At 38.1% G+C, this 15,018-nt stretch overlaps 1 protein-coding gene across 1 annotated transcript; it reads right to left on the reverse strand.

Moving 5' to 3' along the window:
* Positions 1-10,072: 10,072 nt before the first annotated feature.
* LOC306753055 (protein boule-like) lies at positions 10,073-14,729 on the reverse strand (the record flags this gene model as incomplete). Its single annotated transcript, XM_079236886.1, has 11 exons — positions 10,073-10,207; positions 10,296-10,376; positions 10,949-11,065; positions 11,154-11,189; positions 11,305-11,376; positions 11,573-11,721; positions 12,012-12,087; positions 12,198-12,252; positions 12,354-12,445; positions 13,319-13,492; positions 14,706-14,729. 11 exons carry the CDS (start codon positions 14,727-14,729, stop codon positions 10,073-10,075), a joined length of 1,011 nt encoding a protein of 336 aa, XP_079093012.1.
* Positions 14,730-15,018: the final 289 nt, after the last annotated feature.

Consider the following 15,018-nt stretch of genomic DNA (forward strand, 5'->3'; position numbering starts at 1 on the left):
GCGCTAAATGTTAGCATGCTAACACGCTAAACTAGAGCTCTACACTACACAAAACTAATGATTTTCCCCTCGGCTTTACTTTGTTGTTCGTACGAAATGTTAGCATGCTAACACGCTAAACTAGAGCTCTACACTACTCAAAACTAATGATTTTCCCAGCGGCGTCAACTTTACTTTGTTGCTCGTGCTAAATGTTAGCGTGCTAACACGCTAAACTAGAGATCTACACTATTCAAAACTAATCATTTTCCCAGTGGCCTCGGCTTTATTTTGTGGCTCGTGCTAAATGTTAGCATGCAAACACGCTAAACTACGATGTCTCACGTGCTTCACATTATATCTGCATTAATTAATAAGGAATTAAGCTAATTAATCTCGGCATGCTAGCATGCAGCTCAAACTTAACTTCAATCGTACTTAGTTTGTGAGGCTTTTGGAATAATATCAGAGCTGCCAACTTTTCAAAAAACCTTGGAGTGAGATTTTGTCGGGGGTGACCATAATTTTGCTGCGCACGCAGCCACACACGTTGGTGGCTCAAATATCAGGAAATTGGAATTAATTTGGCGTTGTACCCATGTTGTACCCTGCATTCTGGTGGTTTGGTCATTTGAAGGTGCATAACAAAACAATAAGTTAAGTAACAGAACCTAAACTAACTCTGCCGGCCCAGGTGCATTATTATCCATTATCCTTAGCGCCATCTATCGTCGGGGAGTTTGAAAAGGAACGAACGCGCCTCAGCCCAAAATCAGAAGAAAAAAAAATGCCGTGAGAAATTGGTTGTGTGGCGTGAGTGCGTGTGAAAACATGCAGAAGCGTGTGTCACACGGCGAAACCGTGAGAGTTGGTAGCTCTGACATGATCAATAAATGTCTTTGTGATGATCACATTGCATCATGTCATTTATTTGACAAAGTTTTTGCTTGTTGAACTGTAGGAATATTTAGTTATTGAATACAAATCAAACCAACAGTGAGATCAATTAGTTCATAAATCAATACAGTGTTAATATTTGAAGGGGCACTTTGTACTTGAAAAGTTGGGCCCCGAGGTCAAAAAGGTTAAGAACCCCTGCTCTACACAACAACACATGCATGAAGGCCTCATTTTATATTTGTGATGAAACACGGGCCAAGAAAACAACCACGAAGGTCTCAGTGCTAACCAGCAGGTAGAAGGACACACAACATCACAGGGGATTTGATGAAGAGCTCAGACTGCATTACTGGACACTTGGGCTTATTTTAGCGCGCTCACTCACCACAGCAGTGTTTAGTTTCTCTTGCAGAATTTCACAAGTCAGAAGAAAAAAATAAAACAAACTTAATCTAACAATTAGTACAAAATCAATGGTATAAACGTTGTTACATATTTGACATTACAGCAATATATTTGAGGCTGATGAGGACAGTTACGTTGTCAATATCATAATCGAATGTCATTCTAGACAAAACCAAACAAACCATAGTTAGAAACAGCAAATGAATCCCGAAATTTCTATCAAGTTCTATTGGTAATCGTAAAGAAGCTTAATTGATGTTGTTACGTTTTATATATTTTATACATCATACTGCAGTATTGCTAGATTGATCCAAAGCTCTATCCTAAAATAAAGCAAGAAAGACAAAACCAAAGACAGCTGAAGTATCGCGTAGAGGAGACAAACCTCAGACTAAAGACAAGGAGTTACACCCAGGGAAGTGAAGAGGAGATAACAGAGGACGATGAAGAAGAAGAAGAAGTCTAACATTAATGGCAGTGGGTTCGGGTCAATCGCTCCACGCCGCTATGCCAGCTCAGGGAGTGGCATCACCAAAGGTATCTGCAATCGGCCCCTCCTTCACAATATCAGCACACTTTACGCTTACGTTTCTCGTGACTCACTTTCATCAAAAGGAGCAACTACAGTTCATATTCATGTGTCTGCGAGGTTTAGCTTTAGTATCATCAGCAGAGAAGTCACTTGTCCTGCAGTGTTTACCAGACTGAGAGGAGACATAGCAGAAGCAGAGACCACCACCAGATCCACATGGCCCAACTTAGCATTAGCATGGTTAACATGCCGGCTGACTAGGTTTCACAGCAGAGAGTCCGTTCAGGAGCCCGAGCGCATTCCACAGAGTTTCATCCTGGACACAGTGCAGCTCACCGTTTACACTAAAGCAGCCGTGTGTGTGTGTGTGTGTGTGTGTGTGTGTGTGTGTGTGTGTGTGTGTGTGTGCAATTGGAACAGTCTTGTGTCTCGTCATTGATGGATGTAGTCGGTATACCTGCCCTTTTTAAGTGCCTTAGCAACTTCATTGTCCCATAATTCAAACCCTTGTGCATTTCTGAGTGTTTCACCAGCTCTTTGTGTCACTCATCATCATCTGTTTAGAGAAGGAAGGTAACTCGGATTCACTCGGATTCTCTTGTTGATATCTTAAGCGTTGTTCTGTCGAACCATTATGTTGCGTTTGAGGTCCTGGAGACCCGAGGTGGTCGTAACAGCTCAAACACATATCAAGATTTTTAACAGCAGTTAATAAACCTGTTGAGCCAGGAGAAAAATATATATGTTTATCCACAAACCGTGATCCCCTGCTGTTCTGCCCACATTTGCATGTATTGCATTAGAGACGAAAGTAATTGCATCTTCATTCATAGATTTGACCTCCTCTCTTGCCGTAGTAGTAAGGATATACTACAGCTACTGTTCACTTGTACTGTTTGGTAGCCTTTGGAGGTCTAATTAGGTCTCTAAGTATTTCTGTATGTAACATGTAAATATATTCTGCAATATAATCTCTATGTGTTTGTCGTTTTAGTATAACCTCTGTGTTGGAGCAATATATGCTAATCGCGATTAGCATTTCTCCATTGACATCACTGTTAAAATTAGCTTAGACGCTAACTAGTCAACTGAGTCATGTCTTTTCTGGCCTTTATGCTAAATCATGTAAATATATTATACGATATAATCTCTGTGTGTTTGTCGTTTTAGTATAACCTCTGTGTTGGAGCAATATATGCTAATCGCGATTAGCATTTCTCCATTGACATCACTGTTAAAATTAGCTTAAACGCTATCTAGTCAAGTGAGTCATGTCTTTTCTGGCCTGATGGCTTCATGCTAAATCATACCTTAACATTCATGTATATGGGCAGTTTGTAAGGTCATTTTCATACAAAATATGGAAAAATTCTCACTAAAAACCCTAAACTCTACTCTGGATTCCTGTGTCTTTATTTCATGGATCATCTGTTAGCTATCTGCTAAGCTAACTTCTAGAAGCAAGAGCAGAACACCTGCTTTATTCTGTGTCATGTTTAAGTATCAAGCCAGACCTTTTATTATTATTGAGAGTATTATTAATACAATACTATTGTACATGACTCAGATCACACGAGTATACATTACATTTTCTGTAACTAAGCAACCAATCCACATTCTGTTCTCAAGGAGAGTTATCTGATTTGAGTCATGTGACTCAACCAGAAGAGGGTGGAGTTAATCCTTTAAAAAGGTATAACTCCTCCCTCTCTGGGTTTGAAGATGTTTATGATGTCATTGTATTTTCTATATATACTAAGTCCTCTGGGAGAGTACTTGTTTTCCTCTTTTGCATTTCATGTAAACTCAGAGCGAAGACAGCTACTAGCAAGACACAGCATTTAACTCGTTCATCAGTCCATTACTTGTCCAACAGTAGATTACTCACCACCAGTACACTACTTGTCCAAAAGTACATTCCTCACCAGCAGTACATTACTTAGACATACAGCAAAACTCTTGCAAACCGGTCCTCACGGGCACGAGTATTGCAATCAATAGGAAACAGCCTGCTGATATGCCTGGTACTTTTATTTTGAAGAAAAAAAAATGGTCCCCACGGAATTGATTTTCACTTTGTGTGTGACCTAGTGGTCATATGGGGTATTGCGGTGTGTGTCGTTGCACAGTAGGGACCGTTTCCTGACAAAGTGTGTGAAAGTGTATAAGTGTGTATATCCAATAAACTTCATATTTCATAGATATTATTACAGTTTGAGCACTTTAATGTAATCAGACTTTTATGCTATCAATTAAGTTTTTATAAAAACCATGACTGAACCCATTTAATCAATGAACTTCCTTTCAAAACTGTTTTATTCTTAACCTTTTAAGCCTGTTTCGAAAAAAAAGTCTCTTTTTATAAAACTTAAACTTAATTATCTCCACAACCACAACATTTATGAACTTAAAAAAAGTTACTGTAAATTAAAGTAACGTGTTAAGTGTAAGAACTCCGTGAACTTGCTGCAGCGACCGTAACGTTTCACTAAACTTGTGATAAGTACCCCTTACAAAGTCAGATTTCACTAACAAACACATCCACGTGACCGGAAGGCTTGTGGGAGTCTAACAAAGCAATAATAATAATAATTATAAACCCCCTATTAGTACCTGTAAAGTCACAACACGTTTTTTTTTCTTCTTCTCTCTGTCTCACGTAACTGCTTTCTGTGCCTTTCGTGTACCGCCCACATTTCTAAACACGTCATACAGCAATGTTTTCCCAAAAAAAAGAAGTGTTTTGATTGAAAATCTGTCGCAACACCCCTAAGCTTTGTTTTATTGTGATTCTTTAGGTCCTAATCTTTCCCAAAAGGTGTCGTATTAGTACGTGGGATGTTGGTAACGGCCTGAACCATACAGTTTGTACAAGTCGGCAACCGCTCCAAAAGACATTTTTGGGAAATCTTGCTTAGATCATGCTGGATATTCCTACTTATGATCAAAATATGTTATAAAAGTGATAAAGAATGATATAAAATAACACAATTAATATAACTCATTTGGGGTTCATACGACTACTTTAACACGGGGAACAAGAGGTACAGATCTGCGGAGAAACTGATGATCATTGTTGTAGACCTAAAGTATTCTTAATGAATAACTATTAGTATAAACTATCAACAAACCATGAACATGCTTATTGACTAGATTTGTTTTTTATTTTATTATAATTGATAGATAATTACGTATATGTAAGGAGCTCCAAGAGTTTAAAGTTGAGACTTCTGAGGGAAAAAAGGGCCTGAAAGAGGACAGCCATAGTATACAGAACCCAGAAAGATATACAAAAGTTCCCCAGTACTTAAACTGAGACTATAGGTTTGCTGGTTATGATATTCATACAAATAGTAGCGACGAGTAAGCCGATATTCTGATATTCATAAAAACTGAGACTATAAGTAAGCAGTGGTCTGACATTAATAACAAAAACCATAGGGCTGTAAGTTAGCCGGTGTTCTGATATCATACAAACTATAGAGCTGTATGTTAGCCAGTGTTCTGATACTTATACAAACTGAGAATATAGTGAACCGTAGTTCTGATATTTATACTAAAATCCATCTCTAAATTAGCCAGTCTTCTGACGTTTAATACAAACCAAGACTGTAAATTAGCTGGTTTTCTGATGTTAAAACAAACCATGGCTATAAGTTAGCTGGTGTTCTGATATAAACACAGGCCATGGCTGTAAGTTAGCTGGTGTTCTGATATCATATAAACTATAGAGCTGTATGTTAGCCAGTGTTCTGATACTTATACAAACTGAGAATATAGTTAGCTGTTGTTCTGATATTTATACAAACCAAGGCTCTAAGTCAGCAGCTGTTTTGATAGTCATACAAACTGAGGCCATGTAAAAGCAGGCTTGTTAGCCGCAGTTCTGCTATTTAAACAAAAATCCATCTCGAAGTCACGTTTAATACAAACCAAGACTGTAAGTTAGCTGGTTTTCTGATATTAAAACAAACCATGGCTATAAGTTAGCTGGTGTTTTGATATTCAAACAGGCCATGGCTGTAAGATAGCTGGTGTTCTGATATTAACACAGACCATAGCTATATGCTAGCTGGTGTTCTGATATTAACACAGACCATAGCTATATGCTAGCTGGTGTTCTGATATTAACACAGACCATAGCTATAAGATAGCTGGTGTTCTGATATTAACACAGACCATAGCTATATGCTAGCTGGTGTTCTGATATTAACACAGACCATAGCTATAAGATAGCTGGTGTTCTGATATTAACACAGACCATAGCTATATGCTAGCTGGTGTTCTGATATTAACACAGACCATAGCTATAAGATAGCTGGTGTTCTGATATTAACACAGACCATAGCTATATGCTAGCTGGTGTTCTGATATTAACACAGACCATGCCTGTAAGTTAGCTGGTGTTCTGATATGTATACTGACTATCGAGCTATAACTTAGCTAGTGTTCTGACATTTACACAAAGTTAGCTGGTAGTGTAGTCATAGTGCCATCTTGTGCAAATATTTGAGGATAACCTGATAATCTGTTGCTGTATGTAATTGTGTTCTGTTTCTTTTAACAGTGCTACGACTTTGAATCAGTTTTAATACAACCAGCCCACTACTGTACTAAGCTAGCCTGTTCAGAATGTATTCAACTGCCTTTGGAACTATACCAGTTCAAGTAGTCATGTTCACTACTTATATGACCTATAACTTGTAGTAATAACTACAACTTCATACAATTGTCATAATTGTTGTGTGTATGCAAATTGGATTCATTCAAATGTCTTACTTTTTGTGTGACGTAAGCACACATTTAAGCGGTCACGGAGTTTCAGCTTTTTGCCGTCAGTAGGAACATGCATTATGAAATGTAAAAACAATATTAATTATAAATGCGAGCATTCAATACTAAGCTATTAATACAGCACACTACGATAGTCAACTTACTATGCTTTTTGTGTAGTTTGTAGCATCAACACAATTTATTAATTTAGAATTAAGGATATTAAAAACATATTAACATATTTTTGAATATGGATTGGAAAGATAAATATAATAACTACACACTATTTAGCAGTAGTAAAGCATGAGTAAACACTTCATTCATCATTCATAAAGCATCGTTCCAACACTTATTATTAACTCATTAGTATGCAATTCGTAAACAGTTATAAATGTTTCATTTTTGATTAATAAGCTTGACTATTATGCGTGTCATGATTGGGTTTTCATACTTTATAAATGATGGATTCCCCATTTGTAAATTAAGTAATATATATTGCAAACCAATGAAGTAATATACATATTGCAAACCAATTATTAAGGACTTATAGATGATGCACATGTGCTTTATAAACGTGTTTTAATACTGCAATTCATTATTAATTCAGGTAGTTAATAGTTGTTATTTAAGTATTAAATATGTTCACTGACCTCATATAAAGTGAGGACTATCTATGTTTTACAACGCATAAATAAGTGATATTGAAAGGCCAGCAGTGCCTTAAAGCTGAACAAAAGTTATAAAGAGCATTAATATGATGGTGATGGGGCGATGCCCGTCAGTGGCACGAGTGGTGAGTATGTTTCATAGTTCATACGTACACATTATTGATAGTTTGCCAGTATGCTAGCTGAGGTCACAGAACATACTTAACTAACGACTAGTAACTACCTGAATTAATCATGAATTGCAGTATTAAAAGACGTTTATAAAGCACATGTGCATCATCTATTGATAAATGTGCTCAGGCTTGGTGTTGACTGGTGTATTGCAATACAGTTGTTGTGCTTCATCCTGCATAAATACATAAAGTCATGTTTAGTTTGTCTTCCACATGAATTCAGTTTGCATCACAAGATGGTAAACCTTGGCAGAACATGGTGACGTAATAATCCTGCGGTCAGTATTTCACTTGAGGCGTTTGCTCCGGAGCGGTTGCATTGTGGGAAATGTAGTATTCAGCATTTCTGTCGCATGACCCATAACATTCATCACACCTCTGCTGGTTTGATTTTGATCTTTTTTTCTTCTTCTCTCGAGTATTCCTTTAAAAAAAAGTCTAATTACCAAATTAGATATTGTACATTTCAGATCACCGGTTTGGAACATTTTAGCCCATTTACTTCAAATCACTTACAACCGTTGTTCAATACATGTAGTTTAAGATTGTTTTCATTTCCTCCAGGTAACCACTGGTTTCCATTCACTAACTAAATCAACCAATCACAATTTTTTGCATATTAATGAAAAACTTAGCCACTACACAAAGAAACATTTATTTCTATTCAAGAACTGGAAACACACACACACACACACACACACACACACACACACACACACACACACACACACACACACACACACACACACACACAGATGTCGTTAAAGCAAAACAAGTGATTGGTTGTCATGCGATATTTAGTATTACAGAGTTAAATAAGCACATTGCTCCTGAAGAATATGTAAACAAATCACAAAAATATTTGAGATTGGGTTATTCTTTGCTTATACATTTCACTTTTATCTGCTTTCAAAAACAAACCTGAGGTTGATCCCAAGACAAAATATATGGACTTGGTAATACAATAAAACAATAAACAATATCATGAAAAGCACACTGAAAAATCAACGACTACATTTCACCTGAAGCACAAATACGTCAAAATAAACAAATGACAGGGGAATTTAAAAGAATGAGTAGATTTGCAATAAAACATCTTGGGGAATATATATATATATAATTATATATATATATATATATATAAAAAGAAATATTTCAAATGTAATATAATTGATATTTAATTACAGGGCAGATGTGTTAAATATTTGGAAACAGCTAAACTATAAGAACTTTTATAACACGAGAAAAGTAACCGACGAACTAATTTACACTGAAAAACGACAAGGAACACACAAGCTTTGAGAGAATTGACCAATTATGTGTCCAAGAAGTTGCTGAATAGATAATTATATTACTAGTTTCTTCATGAAAAAACTATTGCGCAAGCTCAAGGAAATGTGATGATGTAACTTAAATGATGGATTCTAATCTATATTATATTTCCAAATATAAAATTATGATTCCTGATATATAAAATTGCTAAGTTACCGTTACACATTCATAGATCCGTTATGCCGTCAAAAAACATGCAACTAACAATCTTTATATAGAAAATACTAACTTGTCATGTTGTTGTTTCTTCAATACTGTTTCAATAATAAAGCTGCCTTCTCCTGGTTCTCAATTATTATTAATAAATCAATTAGAGCTGCTTTCAAACTGAAAAAAGCCTTAGTCCGGCTATAATACTTCAGACAAAGTTCCTCACATCATCATCCTGAAAAATGGTTGAAAATAAAGTTTGTGTGGATCAGAGGATCCTGAAAGGTCCCGACATCGAGATAAGACGCAGCAGCTTTTTTAGAGCAATCAATACTACTCAACTAACAACTATACTGATATATAATCAACATGTTGCTTTCTTCATCTAAATAACTGTGATCACTGATCCACGCAGGATGTGCTTCTCTGTACGGGAGGCAAAGAGAGGCAGACATCATGGTGTCTGTGTAGCTCACAGTCCTGCTACTGCAACGTCACCACGCCATGAAAAAGGTCAAACATTACAAAAACAAGAAAAGTTATGTTCAAGTAAAATGTTTAGGACGGTCAATCTGAGCTTAAACGTACTCTTCACAGATTTTTAATTAGTTTCATAAAAAGAAATAATCAGGTTTTAAAGTGTAATTGTTTCATGTTCGATTTTGTAAATGTTTTAGGCTTCAAATTAAATTGAGTTTATAAAAAGAATACGTTAAATGTGGTGGCCGCTCCTGACTACGCAGATCACTACATCTGAAGAGCTGAAGACATTTGTTGAGCTCCAATAATAAGAAACCTGCAAATCTGAACAATCAGATTTAAAGACATATTGGTTAGTTTTTGTGTTCTTATTGAAAATACTACAGTAAATGATTTACTGAAAAACTCATGTATCATTGCTAATTTTGTGTTAATATGAGAGAAATGACTATAAATACTGTTATATACAGTATAAATGTGAGCCACTACACTGTATTAAAGTCTACAAGGTTGATGCAGTTGGTGGGATCAAGAGCAACAGACAAAATCTCATGTCATGAAACATACTGCATTATGTTGTAAGGCACAGGTTCGATAGTTGATCGTATCCATATATAATATATCAGAGCAGGAAGAGCGACCAGACTAAGAGGGATGCGTCCCTTGACGAGCAGTCAAGCCTACATGAGAGGGTGGTGAGAGTGAAGCATGTCTGGTGGCTCTGCGGCTTCCGGCAGGTAGTGGAAGTCCTTGTGGTGCATGAACCGGCGGTACTTTGGCTTCAGGTGGGCCTGCGCGTGTGGAAACATCAGATTCTGTTGAGACGGTGACACACAGACTCGGTGAAGGTTTGTAGCAATGGAGGACACGCAAACACACTGAAAACTATTTCAGTTGTTTTACCTTTCTCGGGTCGTGTTGCAGAACAAAGGGTGTCATCCCATCAGTCCTCGGAGGATAAAACGGGTAAACCTGCAGCAACTGCTAAAACAATGAGAACACACCAAAGTGAGCAGAACAAGTTTACTGAACACTTGTGAACTTAATACAGGGTTCACGCAAATTGTAACCAATGGATTTAATTATTTTTCCATGACTTTAAACCAAATGTCCATGACAAACATTTAGTGAAATCTGGGTGTAAACAGTAAAAAGTGAGTAAATGTAGTATTTAAACTAACAATGAGAATACAAAGCATACAGTGAACCTTAAATGACACAAATGAATGAGACAATAGTCTGATTCAAAGAATAAACATTTATATAGAGGCCTGTATGTATGCCTGCTTATATTCTGAGTCTTTCTTTTAAAAGCATATTCATTATTTCAAACTCAGCGTAAATAAACGTCATGAACACATGAATATAACACATTTACATGACTTTTACAAGACTTTTTGGATTTTATTTTTTTCAAGGACTTTTCCAGGTTTTCCATGAGCGTAAGAACCCTGTTAATATTTGTTCGCTCCACCAAACAAACGTACATTCAACACGCCTTCTAGTTTCCAAAAAGAGCAAATTCACAGGGAAGCGATGTGCCGGTGGAAGTGTACCTCTGGCGGGACGTCCTCCATGACGGGCAGAGGAGGCTGGACAGGGCCTCCATCAGCCGGCTGATACACATATTCTGGCTGCGGGGCGTACACGACCGGACTGGGGGGCATCGGCGACTGGACAACAAAACATTCACAACAGGTGAACAATTGGACAAATTTTCCTGAACTAAAAGAAAAAGAGGAACGCCTTCATTTCGCCTACCTGGACGACGTTCCACTGATACTGGTTTGGGGCACACTGGGAGAGGACGAGGAGGAAAGAAAGACAGTTAAATAAAGTTGAAATCCCGGCTGTTCTCGTTTAAACGGTGACATGGTGAGGAACCAGTGGATCACTAAAGGGCTGCGTGGACCTGGTGGTGGTGATAGGCTGGTTGCTGGTAGACAGGCTGATGGGGCTGAGGGAGCATCACTGGAGGGGCAGGCTGCTGGGAAATAAACACCAAAAAAATCATACATTCATCTGTAGTGTATTAAACCTTCATGTTTCACCAACTGTCCTTAACATGTAGTGAATGTAAGCTAAGCTAAGCTAGTGAAGCACATTTACTTTGACTTTATTCTGAATGACTTGGTTTTAAAAGTGCTCTTGAAGTCCAGTGGAAGGTGGGTGTGACTCACAGGCCAGTGGTGGGGAGCCGGGCTCATGTTGGGGCATTGGAAGTAGGCCACTCCGTTGTGGTAGATGTAGGGAAGGCCAGCGGATGTGGTCTCACAGGACATCGGCCGAGGCATGGCGGAGTCAGGGAAGGTCACGAGGGTGCTCTTAGCTGTAACAGAAGGACACCGCCAGTAAACCTAGAGGCATTTCAAAACCATCGCTTACTATTGAGTCACCTTGTGGCCCAGTAATTGGAGAGAAGCCAGTTTCCATTACTTGTATGTTTTATCTAAGTAATTGGGTATCTTTTTTAATCTTTTTTTATTGTGTCAAAATCACTTTTAATCATAAATAGCGAGTGAAATTGTATCTGCAACTGATCTGCTGAGTGGAAGGTAATACACTGAAGCTTGGCCGTGCCACTGTGTGATAACAAGGGAATTAAAAGAGTTGACTTACTTTGCACTAAAGCCTGCTGCCTGCGGACAGCCTGACCAATGCAGAGCTTCTTGTCTTTATAACAGACTCCCTTAACCTTTCATATAGCAGTGCAGGGAAAAGACAATGCTTTAGACAATAGATTTCGGCAGATAAACTACATTATATATGTGCTTTAGGTTTAGTTGTAAGATACTTTAATCTTACATCATGAAGGATTTTCATTGCATCATCTTGGGTCTCAAATGTCACAAAGGCATATCTGTTCAAAGAAACAGAATCAAAACTGTATTAATCAGCTGACATTATGTATCCATGATTAATGCTCAAAAACAAAGGATGGAAAGTCACCAACAAACTCACCCCTTTGACATTCCTGAGCGATCAATCACAATCTTCACATCTTTTACTGCTCCATGCTGAGAGAAGACGTGTTGCAGGTCGCTCTCACTAACCTTTAATAAAACACACACACACACACACACGTTTACTGCTACATCACTGCAAAGGAAGATACAGTGGGAACTGGTTTGGTTTATTTCCAGGATGAATAATTTCTGATCATGCAGCAGCCGGTAATAATCGGGTGCACTAACAACCGCCAGGGGACATCTGTTAAACATCTGCATGCAAGTTGGTTGGAGTCCATGTCGACATTCCTGACTGAAATCTGTTACAACGATAGTTATACAAGTTCTATTTCTTTAGCTACACTTCAGACAAAATGTACAGTGGATGGTCAAATTAGGAGAAGAGAGAAATTATGTTAGAAGCCACAACAAAACAGGTGGTTCCTGAACCACTTGTGTTACTTTGAATGATGAATTTCGAGGAAAAATAACAATTCATATTGGATCGTCAACCATGTTTTATTGTAGGCATTTTATGCCTTTATAAGCCAGTAGAGAGCTGGTAGGATATAAGAGAGAGAGAGAGAGAGAGAGAGAGATGGGGAATGACACAGCACAGTGGTAGATATTTTGTTTTGTCACTAAAATGTAAACATTGGGACTCAACTATGGTCCAAAAGTTATATCTGGATAAATCTGGAATTACTGAGTACCAGTAGCCTCCTGTGCACGATGTGTATTATCACCTCGATAATGTGTATTATCACCTCAATGTGTATTATCACCTCAATAATGTGTATTATCACCTCAATGTGTATTATCACCTCGATGTGTATTATCACCTCGATAATGTGTATCATCACCTCGATGTGTATTATCACCTCAATAATGTGTATTATCTTGTGTATTATCTTATTACCCTTCTGCAATAAGACACACACTTCAGTTTCTCTGCCAGTGAGCATTTACTGCTCTCACCTTGTAGTCAATTCCCCCAACAAAAATCCTATTGGGGATAACAGTGCCGGGCCGGTGGAAACCAGTGCCGGGGCGGGGGGTGTGGTGAGTCGGGCCGTGATCGTGGTTCTCTGGAGGCAACACTTCTGGGCTGGAGGAGCTGCTGCTGTTCTGGGACGGGCAGCTGGACGTGACCTTCAAATGTAAGGAAAAGAAGCAACGACTTTAGTTCTTTCCCACCAGAAAGGAGCCTGAGAACTAGGACTTAGGACTTAAGGAGTACTTAACTCCATTTGATGTACTAAAGAAGAGTTTTATAATTGATATGGTGTGGATAGAAGGATGCTCTGTTTATACTTTCAACCAGATCAAAAGAAAATCCCCCATTGCTACCAGACAACCCTTAATGCCAACTTCTTAACCACTCATTGAAGTCCAACAAATAAAAACAATAAACAGTGGATACTTGAGTCTTTTAAGTCAGGCTAGTGGATGCACCTGCAGCCTGTAACGTCACGCACCACCAAGTATTCACAGAAATGAATCTGATATGAATTAACAGTTTCATGGAGGTGTAATTAACATGCTCTTTTTTTTTTTTTCTTTTTTTTTTACCTATTTGCCCTTTATTATTATTATTATTATTATCTGTATTCACTTTATGTTGGACAGGAGAGAAACGTATTTTCAAATCTTCTGTATCTCTGCACATGTGGAAGAATTTACATTAAAGCTGACTTTGAACAGTTTCCTGAATGTGTAATTAGCAGTTTCATGAATGTGTAATTAGCAGTTTCATGAATGTGTAATTAACAGTTTCATGAAGGTGTAATTAACAGTTTCCTGAATGTGTAATTAACAGTTTCATGAAGGTGTAATTAACAGTTTCATGAAGGTGTAATTAACAGTTTCATGAAGGTGTAATTAACAGTTTCATGAAGGTGTAATTAGCAGTTTCATGAAGGTGGAGACGTTACTCCCAACTGTTTCACTTGAGATGAATATAAATGTATATTTTTCTCCATTGGCTAGCTTTCTTGTACTTTATCAGTTAGCTAGCTTTCTTGTACTTTATCAGTTAGCTAGCTTTCTTGTACTTTATCAGTTAGCTAGCTTTCTCGTACTTTATCAGTTAGCTAGCTTTCTTGTACTTTATCAGTTAGCTAGCTTAAACATAACAATGATAGCTATGACCCCAAACTATTTTACACACAAAAGGCCTCACAACGTGTCAATCCACAGCTAATAACTGAGCTAACTCCGATGCAATTCCCACTTTTCGCTGCTTTCATTTTCACTAAACTGAGCGAAAACAGCTCATAAAGTACGATAACCTAATGTCACTTAATTACCATGAACTTTGGTTTGCTAGCTAACGTCGAAGCGGTTAAGTGCTGACGTCACTCACCTCGTTCTGGCTCTTCGCTTCCATCATCCGGGTAACTTCTGCCGCTAAAAGACGCGTGCTGCTTATAATGAGGATTTAAACATGGCCCCGGTGAGATATCGATAGTAGTTCAGCTGACTGGCGGGGATCTACTTCGTGAGTGATCTCCACGCGACCTGGTCAATGCGTCGCTCTCGCGCGCCTCACGCCCCTCACGTGTGACCTCCCTGTGCGTCACGTGGAGCGGTGCGTCCGGTGAAAAGTCAAAATGTTGAGTTTTTCACCTGTTATCTCGCAACAGGTTGCGTCTTAAAATGTGTTTTATTGTGTTTTC

This window comes from Taurulus bubalis, assembly GCF_910589615.1.
Source record: "Taurulus bubalis genome assembly, chromosome: 21".
NCBI lineage: Eukaryota > Metazoa > Chordata > Actinopteri > Perciformes > Cottidae > Taurulus > Taurulus bubalis.